Source organism: Crotalus tigris, unplaced genomic scaffold (genome assembly GCF_016545835.1).
Source record: "Crotalus tigris isolate CLP2741 ecotype Arizona unplaced genomic scaffold, ASM1654583v1 scf7180000024167.7108832, whole genome shotgun sequence".
Classification (NCBI taxonomy): domain Eukaryota; kingdom Metazoa; phylum Chordata; class Lepidosauria; order Squamata; family Viperidae; genus Crotalus; species Crotalus tigris.
The window spans coordinates 3,576,853-3,590,913 of record NW_024100417.1 but is presented as its reverse complement, the minus strand read 5'-3'; the positions used below and the strand labels follow the sequence as shown (position 1 = coordinate 3,590,913).

At 36.9% G+C, this 14,061-nt stretch overlaps 2 protein-coding genes across 4 annotated transcripts in view; one reads left to right on the top strand and one right to left on the bottom strand.

The window, feature by feature from the left end:
• Nucleotides 1–4,436, bottom strand: part of CFAP57 (cilia and flagella associated protein 57) — a 28,197-nt gene extending 23,761 nt beyond the window's left edge. For 2 of the 3 annotated variants that reach the window (XM_039323255.1, XM_039323256.1), the window contains exons 1-2: nt 3,998–4,434; nt 2,089–2,405 (exon numbers count right to left, since the gene is read on the bottom strand). In XM_039323255.1, coding sequence (XP_039179189.1) covers nt 2,089–2,405; nt 3,998–4,154 — 474 coding nt within the window. In that variant the 5' untranslated portion in view covers nt 4,155–4,434. Of the gene's footprint in view, nt 1–2,088; nt 2,406–3,997 lie in introns of all 3 variants that reach the window. The other variant, XM_039323258.1, reaches the window with a different exon arrangement.
• A 65-nt stretch (nt 4,437–4,501) lies between these two features.
• On the top strand, nt 4,502–13,827 carry EBNA1BP2 (EBNA1 binding protein 2). Its single transcript, XM_039323259.1, has 10 exons — nt 4,502–4,635; nt 5,369–5,483; nt 6,599–6,682; nt 7,516–7,682; nt 8,208–8,331; nt 9,182–9,271; nt 9,468–9,543; nt 12,480–12,573; nt 13,275–13,437; nt 13,544–13,827. Exons 2-10 carry the CDS (start codon nt 5,409–5,411, stop codon nt 13,592–13,594), a joined length of 924 nt encoding a protein of 307 aa, XP_039179193.1. The 5' UTR covers nt 4,502–4,635; nt 5,369–5,408; the 3' UTR covers nt 13,595–13,827.
• The last annotated feature ends 234 nt before the right edge of the window (nt 13,828–14,061 follow it).

Genomic DNA, 14,061 nt, shown 5'->3' with positions numbered 1-14,061 from the left:
TCTATTTTAACCTTCTCAAATAAGTCAGTGTTATATTCCTGCCTTTTGCTTCTGACAATCTTAATCTCTAGTCCAGTGGTTCTCAACCTGTGGGTTGGGACTCCATTTGGGGTCGAACGACCATTTCACGGGGGTCGCCAAACAATGCAGTCAGCCATTTTTTCTCCCTTTTCCTTAGCTCTGTTACTCTCTTTTATTCTATTGGCTTTTGAAAGCCAATAGAATAGACTCTCTTGAATAGAGTCTAATTCTATTGGCTTTCAACAGCCAATAGGAATTGTCCAGGCTGTCTCTGCCCTGCTGAGCCCGCCAAAAGTCCTATTCTGCAAACAGTGCTGCACCAATTGAGTAGTCCTCGACTTATGACCGGTTGAGTAGTCCTCGACTTACGACCGGTTGGGGGTCGCGGCATTAAAAAGGTTGAGAACCACTGCTCTAGTCCGTTCAAATGTCATAAAAACAATTTTTTTTGTTCCTTCTCATAAGATTCTTCAAAACTTTACCAAGCCTCCTTTGTAAATCCAATATAGAAAAATTATCCGCATCATTTTTTTGGTCTAAATATCCCTATCCCTCTTAATTATTAAGATATATTAAGACATAAAATATCCCTTTTAATTATTAAGGCATCATCCAGTTTCCACTCTAACCCTAACCCTAAATCCAGATTGATTCATGGCAGCTTTTTGTGTAAACATAACTAAACATAAAACATAAAAACTCATAAACAAGCTAAAGAAAAATGAATATGATATAAATAGTATAGACTTATCATGAAAGCCAATTGTTCCCTAAAATACAGAAGAAAAACCAATTATTTAGAATTTAAAAATTTTAAACGATATAAGGAAATGTTTGGCTGCCTGCTGTTACAAGAGAAGCAATCTTATGCAAATCTCCAGTTCTAGGCCAGTTCCTAGTCTGAAAGCCAGTTTCCTGCACTGAACCTCAGGTTGCTATTAATTGGTGCTAAGTCACTGTGTAATAAGATCACATCCATAAATAATATGGCATTAGCCCTGAGGAGTAGTTCGGCAAAGGCTTCATCTCATTCATGCAAATTAATTATGACTTAATGTCATCAGACTTTTTTCTTTTTGTTCAGCATAGTATATTTTTTCCTTAGCCTAAGAACCTTTACACACTCTTGAAAAGGATGTTTTTCAAATATTTAGACATTATTGTTCCCCATTTAGTTAAAAGCAAAATGGTAGTGGTCATTCTACATATAACTTAATACAGTTCTACATCATTAACATTTTGCACTACCCTCCTCAAGTTATAGGAGAGAGTTGTACAACTGTTCAAAAATGAAGAAAACTGATTACCCACTACTTAAGTATAATGAATGCATTAAAATATTTTTATTAATTATTTTAATAAAAACAATGGCTTTCAATTAAATATTACAATAAAGATATTAAAAATAATTATTTTTCTCTGAGTCCAATTGCATCTTGCGGGAGATAAAAAACCAACACATATAGATACTTTTTTCTTTGCTATATTTAGAGATTTTATCCCCTTATATAGTTGATAATAGTAGCAGAGCTTGCTTTGGAGCAAGAAGAAATAAAGTGACAAGTTTAAAAAAAGTGACAAAAAGATAAGAACATAAAAATACTGGACTACAAAGATTTGAGAACATTATCATCACAGTATGAACAAACTATATTAATTAAAAATAATAGACTAGTATATTGGGAATGTAGAATAAGTGATATTTATCCTATGCTCCTTTATAACTACATAATTCTGTGTTCATAAACTTAAATAAAAATCTCACTTTATCTGTGAGCACTCTTAGTCACAGAATTATATCATGTAAGGGCTGGAAGACATCTTAGAGATCATCTGGTTAAATTGACAACAACAGCAGAACAACACTGTCCCAAGTGTTGCCAATCTGCAAACTATTGAAATTTCTACAATTTGTGGATATATCAAGAAAAATACAGAATATGGTTAACTGGAATTGCATACTGAAGCTATCTATTCAGTTACAGCTTTTTTCAATACTGTATCCAGAGTGACAACATAATTACTGACACTTAATTGTCCCCAAGATATCACTTATCTTCAACTTACTTGATAAAGAGGATTATTCTGAACATCAACTCTAATAATTGCCATTGTTCTTTGTTTTTCCCACATCCAATAGGCAAGATGTGATTCAGGAGGTCCTGCTTGTGCCACTAAATATTTGGAATCGGGAGAAAAAGCCAGGCTGATAAATTCTTGCACAGCAAAATCAAAGGTATTCAGAATCTTCCGTTTCTTGCATGGAACGGATGATAGTTCGTAAATTGTGATAGCCGGTTTATCTTGAAGTGTCTCTGAAATGGCCAGATAGCGTCGATTGGGACTTATTGCTAATGCAAGCACCCCTTGACTTTTTTCTGAGCCTACATAGTACACACACAAAATACAAAATTCCTGTAAGCTTAATATAGTAATGTTAAATTTTGATTAGGGACAAAATGGCACTAAATTATAATATTATGATTATCCACATAAAGTACCTCATTTTCTAATCTAATGAATACTTTAATATATCCCTAAGTAATAATGCAATTAAGTAATCTGAGAAATCCATAAAATTCTTAAATGATAGTTCTGCATTGTAATAGATATAAAGAGGAAATTGTCGACAGAATTCTTGATTTACTTGCTCATCACTGGCTCATATTTAATTGTGATAATGAAAGTCACTGCTTCATTTAGATTTAACTCTAATGCCTTGCAATTCACATTACTCAAGTGAATTGAATTAGCTTAGCCTCAAACAATTTCTCCTGTCCTTCTTGGCATATTCACAATAATTCACATAGGTTTTAAACTACTATAATCATATTCTGTACAGATCTAACAGCTGTGGCTAGTTTTACAGTATTGAACTATGTTAATTTAAATATAAGGTTTAATAATGTAACTATTTTCAATAAACAATTATTCATATGTGACAATAAACAGAAGCTAAACAGAAGCAAAAGCATGCAATCCTGAGTACATTAAAGAAAAGCCAAAGCCTAGTAAACAGTAAAAAGTAAACTGGAAGTTCATAGTGCTTATATTTTATTTAACCTGGAAAGTATATTGTAAAAGACAAAGAGACTATTGTATTTTGTTTATCAGCAATAATGATAAAAGAACAGAGTAGTGAAAACAAACTTTGTATCTCACATTTGGAAAGAATGAATAATGTAAAATAGCTTTCTTCCCCCCAAAATGTTCTTATCTCAATGTGCTACTTATGAGAGCCAGAATGATTAATGTGTTGAATTAGGATGTTGGAGTCCCAGGATGTAATCTATTCTCATCCATGGAAGCTCACTGGGTGACTTTAGGTCAGTCACTTCCTCTCAGACCAACTAACTTTGGACTTAACACTGTACATAGTTTTAAATTTGCTAGTTTATGAGCTTATACATACAGATAATCCTCGACTTATGACAATTGAGCCCAAAATTTCTGTTGTTAAGACATTTGTTAAGTGAGTTTTGCCCAATTTTATGACCTTTCTTGCCACAGTTATTAAGTGAATCACTGCAATTGATAAGTTAGTAACCCGGTTGCTAAGTGAATCTGGCTTCCCCATTGACTTTGCTTGTCAGAAATTCGCAAAAGATGATCACATGACCCCAGGACACTGCAATGGTCATAAATACAAACCAGTTGCCAAGCATCTGAATTTTTTGATAACATGATCATAGGGATGTATCAAAGGTTGTAACTGTGAAAAGTGGTTATAAGTCACATTTTTCAGTGCCGTAGTAACTTCGAACGGTCATTAAATGAACTGTTGTAAATCGAGGACTACCTGTATTTAAATCCTGCCAGTGAAGAGAGAACAACCAACAATATATAAGAACCATTATATCTCTTTGTAGGAGTATTATAGTCAAGGGAAATGGTTTTAAGGGTGTAGAGAGGATCTAAGTTTCCCTTTCTTGTAAGGGAATCAGAAATTAGATAGAAAGAGGGAAGGCTAATTTACCTGGGATGAACTTCTGCCATTTCTGCTCTATGTGGTATTTCACACAGCTATTTCCCGCGGGGTACACTATTATCTGTTCATCAAAAAAACAAATATTATTTGCTACTCTGGACTGGAACCCAAAGATGTGGAGAGCCTGAGCCACAATCACTGACATCGCGATTGAATTCAGGAAGCTGTTGTTAGAAAGAGGAGGCACAAACGGGAAAGGATTTATTGGGCGGAACTGAGTGGCTCCCGCGTTTCCCGGGTCTTTCCCTTCACAGACAGCCTCCCTGAGATGGGGCTCCTCTCGGCGGTCTAGCTCCTTCTGTTCGCTGGCCTCTCCGATCCGTTTTCAAAAACTGCTACCAACTGCCCAGAATTTTCCCTCAGAACCCCAGTCGTGGCCTCAGCCCTGCTCGCTAAAGAGCCCGAAGATGCGCCGCCGCGCTGAGTACGAGGGAAAGGGAAGGGGTTGCCATGGAGACAGCGTCCCCAGGACAAGGCTAACAATTTGGCGAAGCGGAACCGGAAATGGATAAACTAGCCACGGAAACCGGAAGTCCCGTTTTACAATTCCTCGTGGTGAATAAGAAGGTGGACGGCTGAAGGGGCTTTCGGGTTAAGTTTAATTAACCGGGGACAGGTTGATAAAAGTGAGTAGCACGCATTTAGAAATTTAAAAAGAAATATCTAAAGCTCACAGACATAAAACCACTTATCATAGCTAATCTAAAATGGGGACCGCGCCGAATTTCTTAAGCAGATAGTTTGTGGAGTGTTTTCCGAGGAATGGAAGGTAGAAGGAATTTTAGATTCGGTTTTACGCAAAATTAATAATTGGAGAGGGGGGTAATTGGACATTCAATAGGCTGTAGCTGATCATGTTTTATATTTTGTTTATTTTAAAAGCAAAAAAGATGGAAATTACAAAATACCGGTATTATTTAAGATAAATTAATTATTCCAGGGATTAAAACAAATGTAAAGCAAAGTCATGATAGCTAAACACTTTAGTACTTTCAAAACTTATTTTTAACTATTAAGTCGGGTTTTAGATTAGCCGAGAGATCTGTTTGATAAAGCATAATTATAGTTAAAGAGTGTAGAATCCTTATTTTAAAAAGAGTCCAGGTGTCAAATGTGGTAACCGGCCATGTCCGTAATTGTATTACAAAAAGATTTTCCAGGTTAAATTGACATTCATGTTGTTTTTCATGTATAAATTAGTTTTAAAAATTGATGCATTATAGCTCCTAATTTAATAGAAGATTAACATTGTATGTGCCTTGCTGAGGGAAGGATAAAGTTAGCAGCCCAATTCTGAATTTGTTCCATGGTCTTGAATTTGCAGTATGTTGTCTGATTATTCTCTTGATTTTGGTATAGCTTGAAGGCAAAATCCAAACATCTCAAAAAGCAGTCTAAGATGCCACCCATAGCTATGGAGCAAGAATTATCATTATCCTCTGATTCTGAAGAATCTATTGTAGCAGATCAAGAGGTATGTTTGGCACCTGAGAAATACCCCAGTGTTCTAGTAGTGTATAAACTATAGGCATGAAACTAACATTTAAGCTGAATTTGAAATGATCTTATGTGTATTGATAAATGCATAGACTGATATGGAGTACTGCTGTTTTGGAGCAGTGCTTTGAAGGTTTTTAAGAAGATATTGGACAACCATTTGCCTGAAATTGTATAGGACTTCCTGCGTGAGCAGGGGGTTGGACTAGAAAACCTCCAATGTCCCTTCCAACTCTGTTATTCTGTTTTAATTTGTCTAGGACAGTTATACAAAATTTCAGTGATCTTAAGATTTATAGCTCCTTTAGATTACTTGTAGCTGCCTTGTAATCAAAGATATATACAAGGTGTTTCAAATATTCAAATAGTCAAAGTGTTTATCTTATAAAGGTAGAGATATCTGTAAGGGAGATAATTGACACTTAGACATTGATATGCAAGTATTGTGCATAAGGGTGGTAATTGTGTTGTGATGTAACTATGCACATGTTTCCTTTTGCATCATGGTGACTTGCTATATTGTAATAAGATAATGATATCCTTGATTGGAATTTAACACTTGATGACTACATAAACTCAACCATGAAGGGGTACAGAAGTAGTTTGCCATTGTCTTTCTTTAGGAATGTACCTGCAACCATAGAATTCCTTGATTGTCTCCCTGCGATTTTACCCTTTTTAGGGTCTGAGGCCAGACAAGGTTGACCAATTGTTGTCTCTTGATGAGGCTGTATTATCTTAGTAATAATTAAAACAGTCTGTTATCCCAAATAGGCTAATGGGCTGTGCCTGAAAGTATAGTGACTTGAGGTTTACATACTAACTGGATTAATGACAGTATTATGTGCCACACTAAGAATTGCACAGTGCGATACAGAGCAGCATCTAAACTGAACCAAAAGTGCTCATGTGGCATTAGGATAAATGCTGTAGCTTGGAAATCACTGAACAGATGATTCTTTTCCCATGTGTGCTCATTTATGTGCTTTGCTGTCATATGCTCACTTCTGTTATCAGTGAGATCAGTTATTTTATATTTGTATGTATTAATTTCATAATGTGTTAACATGAATATTATTTTTTTCAATGTAGCTTCAGGAAGCATTAGCTAAAGGTTCATTGAAACCAGGCTTAAATATTGTGTTGGAGGGACGACCAAAAGCCCTTAATAATGTGGTAAGTACTGTGATATCAGTTGTTTGAACTTTTTTTTTTTTTGAACTCAACATTTACCTTGCATTTTTAAACAGCCTTTTAATACAGAGGTCACCAACCTTTCTTGGTTGGCAGATTGGACGGAAAGGGAGGGGGAAGCATTTTACACACATGCGCACACGTGTGTGCACACGTGGCCATGAGCACGCATGTGCCGCAGATGGGACGAGGCTAGTGCCCGCGTGATATTAGCCCTGCCCATTCTTGTGTGGCGCAGCGCCCCGTTTCTGTGGCGGCTGTTTTTGCGCCTTGCAGCGCAGTGGTGGCCCATTTTTGTACTTAAAGGTTTGGTCTATATATCTGATAGCTAACTGGGTCCAACGTTTTAAATTAGGTGTCGTTGATTGGTTACGAGCTTCAGTTCCTTAGTTTTTGGGGAAAAAATTAGAAATGTTGGCAAGTAAAGCACTCCATTTATAAAGTTAGCATTTTTGGACTGATATATTATGAACATACAATAATAATAAGAGTGACTTATGGAGCAGCTTAGGTTTATGCAGTCTGTGTAACAAAGCACTAAGTTGCTTATGTAGATCTTTGTTAGGAGATCTTAAACCCAGAATACTTGACATTCATTTGGATAGAATGTTTAAATGTTGCATGTTTTGTCTAAGGGGCATGTAGCTGGAATCTGGCTTTTTGTGAGAAATTAGTGTTTTAATGCAAAATCTTGTTGCTTGCTTTAAAATGAGTATCAGCTGCAGCCATTCTGAATGGTAGTTTGGATAACATATTAACTGATAAGGAGAAATGTCTAAGTATTAAGGTTATATAGAATTAATATGATCTTCTAGGATGGATTGAAACGGTGTTTGTCTGAATTCCAAAAAAATCTGTCCTGGGTCGAAAGGCTTGATGTTACCTCTCCCCTTGAAACAAATGTCACCAGTGCGGCTTCTAAGAACACAGTTGAAAAGAATGCTATTGACCCTGAAGATGACTTTAAAAGAGAAATGAACTTGTAAGTCTTAGTATATGAGGCAGAAGTTTATCTTACGTTGTGAGTCTTATATGCAGCCTTTTTTTTTCATTCTCATGCACAATAAATGACACAATGTGAGTTCACGTGAAGGGTTAAGGCAGGTCTACATAGAGCACTAATCCATAATGAATGGATTCTTATATCACATAAGAAACAAAAGGCAATATAGCTTAGTGTTGTGTGTTAACTAGTCTGCTGCACTATAAGCTATATGTTGCTATGATATTAATATCAGTTCTTTTACTTCCCACTGCACAAATGTAACAACTTATTAGCATATTAACACTATTTGTATAGCTGCAATTGTTTCATAATACAGTACATATTAAAAAGCTTACCTCTTGAGTGCTCCATAGCAGTAATGATTTCAGCTCGAAAGGGCAACTGAACGAGATATTTTTGATTTTGGTGAAATGTATGTTTAATAGCAGGTCACGAATCCTGAAATTTTTGGAATATTTAGCCATTTATTAGAGATAGTAATATTGGTTCTGATTTCCCCAGTTATCATCAAGCCCAAGCCTCTTTTCTGGAAGCATTACCTCGGTTACATCAGCTTAAAATCCCTACAAGGCGGCCTGATGATTATTTTGCAGAGATGGCAAAATCTGATCAGCAGATGCAAAAAGTAAGATTTATAGGTCTTCAATTTCACACCTCTGCTAGCTGTCATTAATGAGTGTTACTCTGTTGGAGAGAAACTTGTGTCACATCTATTCTAGAATTTTGATGATGCTGGTTTCAAAGGTTGCACAGGAATGTAGAAATGGGAATTAATGTGGTAGGTTTAAGTGATTGATAAGAGTAACATTAAGCCTCCTAATCTTCATATAACTGATAGTCAAAGATATATACCGTAGCATAAGTTATTCAGCTAAAAGTCTTATAATATAGAAGGCCTAATACCTTGCTGTCCTGCAGTGCTCTTTCTTCACTTATTCTTGATAAAAGATATGGGATCAATAGGACCTAAACCTGTATTGTTGTTTAGTTATTTTGAGATTGCTGCTTATTCTTTTAGCACAAAACATTAATAGGAATTTACTATTAGATACGTATTTCTATTTCTCTAATTTCCGTTTTAGAACATATAGAATAAGTTACTAGATTTTATTACTTCTATGGAAGTATATAGTTACCATTTAATGCTGAATCCTCCTTAGTATCAATATTAAAATTAATCTTGTACCTTTTGGTCTTTTATTGATTCCATAATTTTTAATCTTCTACTTATCTTTCCATTGTCTATATACGCAGAATAGCTTCATATAGAAATGTTGTAGAATTTTATACTTAGGGTTATTTATGCCAGTGAATGTCTAAAATAAAACAAGTGAACGTGTACTGAAAAAAAATAGGAAACGGAGATCTGTAAAAAAATATTCAGTTTTCACAATATATTAGATTATTAATTTTAAGACAATGCATAATATTTAATAATGTTTCTGTAATAAAAAATACCATATTTTTTGCATTAGATTCGTGAAAAGCTGAAGAGCAAAAAAGAAGCAATGGAAAAGTCTGAAAGGGCCAAACAACTCCGTGCCCTAAGAAAATACGGCAAGCAGGTAAGGAGTACACTTGCAATTGGATGACAAAAACCCCTTCAATTCACCAATTGAGTAAGTAAACTTTTTTGCTTGGAAGATTTTCAGTCAACTGACAGGATTCCTCACAGGTTGTATGAGAACCATATGTAGCCATAAAACTGGAACATACAGGTACAAGGGAGAGCAAGGCTCATTTTTGATTTCTTGTTGATAGGTTCAAATTGACGTGTTGCAGAAGAGACAGAAAGAGAAATCCACAATGTTGAATGCAGTCAAAAAATATCAGAAGGGTGAGTCACTTCCTCCGCACCTCTCTCTCCTCAATTTTAGAAAAGGAATAATAAGAAGCTGTGATAACAAGAAAACATGTGTCTCGGTATCAGCTGCGTAATAAAGGCTTGTTATGTCAGTAAATAGTCTGCTATGGCTGAAACATAGGACCAACAATATGTTTTTAAGGTGTGCCTTTTTGTAACAGTTTTATATCTACAACTGAACAGCCAGGACCTATGTTTGCTGATAAAGGATCCCCCATTAAGTGTCAGCTATGTCTTTTGCTTCTATTCATAGTTTTTCTTGGATTTCTGCTTTTTTGCACTTTCTTTTTTTGCCTTTTCTCCATTCTGTTGAATCACTACAAAAGAGAATGTAGAATGTGCATTGTATCCACTGATGGATTTCAGTGGCTCTGTAAGGATTGTTTAATAGCTGCATCCATCAACTGACCTTTTCACATAGACAGCTGAAATAAAGAAAATTTGAGGACAGAAGAATGGCTATTTTGTGAATAATCAATTTATGAATTGAAAACAAAGTATCAGATTCAGAGATGCTCACCTCAAAATACTGTTATACACATTTTCTGGTTTATAGCTTTGGGGATCCAGTAAGATCAGTGGTAGTCAACCTGGTCCCTACCGCCCACTAGTGGGCGTTCCAGCTTTTTTGGTGGGCGGTAGGGGTTCAATCGAGCCGTTTAAATTTTTGGATCCATTGAGCCCTCCGATCGGCTCACAGAGCTTTCCAGCAGGCGTGGGGTGTTAGCCTCAGCTGTGCGACCCCCCACGGAGCTCTTGGAGGCCAGAGAGCCTCGCTGAAGCGCGCCATCATCGCGAGGCTCCCGTCAACTTTCTCGACGATCCGGATCGCAGCAGACGCTGCGCAATGAGATAAAACTGCAAGTGCCTCATTTTCGGCTTCGGGGGGTGGAAATTAAAGGCACAACAAACAACAAGCTTCCTCTTAGAGCCCCTCATGGCTGGGAAGGCCCAGCCGAAATACAAGCGGCCGCTAATTTTGGTGCAGCCGCCATTTTGAGAGCCGCACAGAGCCCTCAGTCAGAGAGGTTTCATGCATCTCTGACAAAAACCAGGCTCTCTCTTCATCCTGCTGTGACAGGCACGGATCGGGGGCAAACCAGACTCCACTGGGCATTCTCTCAATACCAAGGTAGAGGCCATAAAGGCTTTCTCTTCATTCCTGCTTGCCCAGGACTTAAATTGGACATGGAAAAATGATTTGAAGATATTTTGAAATTGAAGGTGTATGACTGGATGAAAAATCCTTTTACCGCAAATATTGAAGAGGCTGATATAACTTGCCAAGAAGAACTGTTAGAAATTAGATATAATGAAGAAAGTAAACATAAATTTGAAAGTGGTGGATATGAAAACCTATGGCAAAGTAAAAAAAAATGCCTGCCTTATATCCAAATATGTGGAAAATGATATTCAGTTTATTGATACCTTTCCCTACCTCATATCTTGTGGAATCAGGCTTTAGTGCTGTTAATCATATTATGACCAAAGAAAGAAACTGCCTGAATATTTCCAAAAGAGGAGACCTTCGTTTGTTCCTTACAAAAATTGAGCCAGATATCCAGTATTTAGTTTCGCAGCATCAGCCTCAGGGATCTTATTAATAATTTAATTAATTAAATGTAATTTCATCAGACTTCCTGTTTCTACAGTGGGGCAAAAAAGTATTTAGTCAGCTACCAATTGTGCAAGTTCTCCCATTTAAAAAGATGAGAGAGGACTGTAATTGTCATCATAGGTAGACCTCAACTATGAGAGACAAAACGAGAAAACAAATCCAGACAATCACATTGTCTGATTTGGAAAGAATTTATTTGCAAATTATGGTGGAAAATAAGTATGTGGTCACCTACAAACAAGCAAGATTTCTGGCTCTCACAGACCTGTAACTTCTTCTTTAAGAGGCTCCCTGTCCTCCACTCATTACCTGTATTAATAGCACCTGTTTGAACTTGTTATCAGTATAAAAGACACCTGTCCACAACCTCAAACAGTCACACTCCAAACTCCACTATGGTGAAGACCAAAGAGCTGTCAAAGGACCCCAGAAACAAAATTGTAGACCTGCACCAGGCTGGGAAGACTGAATCTGCAATAGGCAAGCAGCTTGGTGTGAAGAAATCAACTGTGGGAGCAATAATTAGAAAATGGAAGACATACAACACCACTGATAATCTCCCTCGATCTGGGGCTCCATGCAAGATCTCACCCCGTGGGGTCAACATGATCACAAGAACGGTGAGCAAAAATCCCAGAACCACACGGGGGGACCTAGTGAATGACCTGCAGAGAGCTGGGACCAACGTAACAAAGGCAACCATCAGTAACACACTACACCGCCAGGGACTCAGATCCTGCAGTGCCAGACGTGTCCCCCTGCTTAAGCCAGTACATGTCCGGGCCCGTCTGAAGTTTGCTAGAGAGCATTTGGATGATCCAGAAGAGGATTGGGAGAATGTCCTATGGTCAGATGAAACCAAAGTAGAACTGTTTGGTAGAAACACAACTCGTCGTGTTTGGTAAGTAATTATTATTATATGCTTTAACTTGCTATAACTCTGCTTTATAAATTTTATAAAGTAAAGTTATTTCCCTACTTTATAAATCACCATTACTATGGAACTGGTGGGCGGTTAGAAAATTTTACTACTAACAGAGATACAAAAGTGGGCGGTAGGTATAAAAAGGTTGACTACCCCTGAGTAAGATCATAGTAGATTCAACAAGCCTGATGTATGTCATTTGGGGATTTGATGTATTTTGGAACTTTGTAAAAAGTAAATGTTTCTTTATGTTAACTGTAGAATGACTTTCTTTAAATTTGGTTCAGTATACATAAAATATTATAGAACTTTGGTATTCAAGTGCCATAAGGCTATAGCTCTCACTTATTCCTTCTTTCATGTAAGGTCTCTTGGACAAGCTGGAATTTCTGGAAGGTGACAAATCATCAGAGCCTCAGAAGAAGAAAGAAGGAACAGAGAGGCAGCCAATGAAGAAGGGGTAAGACTAAAGTGTAACTTTGTTCTGAATTTGAGTCCTTTGTATAAGAAGAGAATTAGGAGAAGAGTTGGAAGGGATTTTGGAGGTCATCTAGTCCAACTCCTGGCACTAGCAGGAGAGTCTATACCTGGACAGACAAGTGGCTGTCCAGTCTCTTCTTGATCTAAAGCATGCACACACAACTAAGATCAAAGGTTGATCCACTAAGAGATGTTATAATTTCTGTGGTGCAATTTCTTTATTTGGGGGATTGTCAGACTGATTGTCAGTACTGACTTTTCAAGATGTTTAAAGGACTGTGTTTTTATAAGCCTCAATAACTGAATGAAACAAAGGAGTGAGCATCATTTCTAAAATCAGATGAAAGGGATTATATCATAAATATGAACATTTAAGACTTGCATTCCCAACATGCAAGAATTGTCTTATAAAGCAGAACTTAATTCTGTTGCTACTTGTACATATGGAGAAAATTTAAATCAGGTACTGACATCTAGCATTTACAAAATGATCTTGAATACAGATTGAGTAGTCTTTTTGCTAGATTAAGAGGAATGTTTACTGAAATGGAGCCTGGCAGAAAGTGTAATATTTGGCTATTTTGAAAAAAACAGAACATATATAGGCCAAAGTATCTTAAATTTTTTGAATTCGTAGGAACAAGTACTTAGTCATGACTGACACATTGTCTTTTCTTTCAGACCAAGTGCAAAAAGACGCTACAAGAATCAGAAATTCGGCTTTGGTGGCAGAAAGAAAGGGTCCAAATGGAACACCAAGGAAAGCTATAATGATGTGTCCAGCTTCCATGCTAGCAAAGTCCACAACAAGGGAACTGGCAAAGTGGGAAAAAAGGGTGCCAAAGTAAGTTCCAGCTGGGTTATTACGTGTTACAATTGGATCACTAGAGGATCATGTGTGACTGTGCTGATAAGACTAATGAATTCTATATATTTTTTCCTCTTTTCAGAAGAGGCCTGGCAAAAAGATGAGGCAGAAAATTAAGAGCCGTTCCCGATAATGATTGGAAATGAAATGACATTTTGAACCATACACAATATTGGCATATAGCCAGGAATAGATATCGGACTTGAACCTCCCTGCTTATGGATGTGCTGTGGAATGGCAGATGTTTCTACTTGATCCTAAGCACAATATAATTCACACACAAATGGCAAACAGATGCTTTTTGTTGCTGCCTTTCTTTCAGACTAGTTTGATAATTCTTAATTGAATTAAAAGTATTGATGGTTTCATCCTTCTTCTTTAGGTTTGGAAAGACACATGCTGGAATATTTGAGGAAGATACCAGAGTCCTTCAGTTCTTTGCCTATTGTGCAAAACCAATGTTGGGCTTGCCAAGTACCTGTGTTTAACTGCTTCATTATTTCTTTCACATAATGGCACTTGATTCTCTCTTGAGTATCATGAATTGTGCATATAAGTACTCAAGAGAGATGGCATAATTATGAATGAGAAATTCATTGC

Bases quoted from the DNA above. Each gene is read 5' to 3' on its own strand.
- EBNA1BP2 (XM_039323259.1), top strand. From the start codon at position 5,409: ATGCCACCCATAGCTATGGAGCAAGAATTATCATTATCCTCTGATTCT. The intron at 5,484-6,598 runs GTATGTTTGGCA...TTTTCAATGTAG, and splicing joins CTATTGTAGCAGATCAAGAG to CTTCAGGAAGCATTAGCTAA. The intron at 8,332-9,181 runs GTAAGATTTATA...TTTTTGCATTAG, and splicing joins CTGATCAGCAGATGCAAAAA to ATTCGTGAAAAGCTGAAGAG.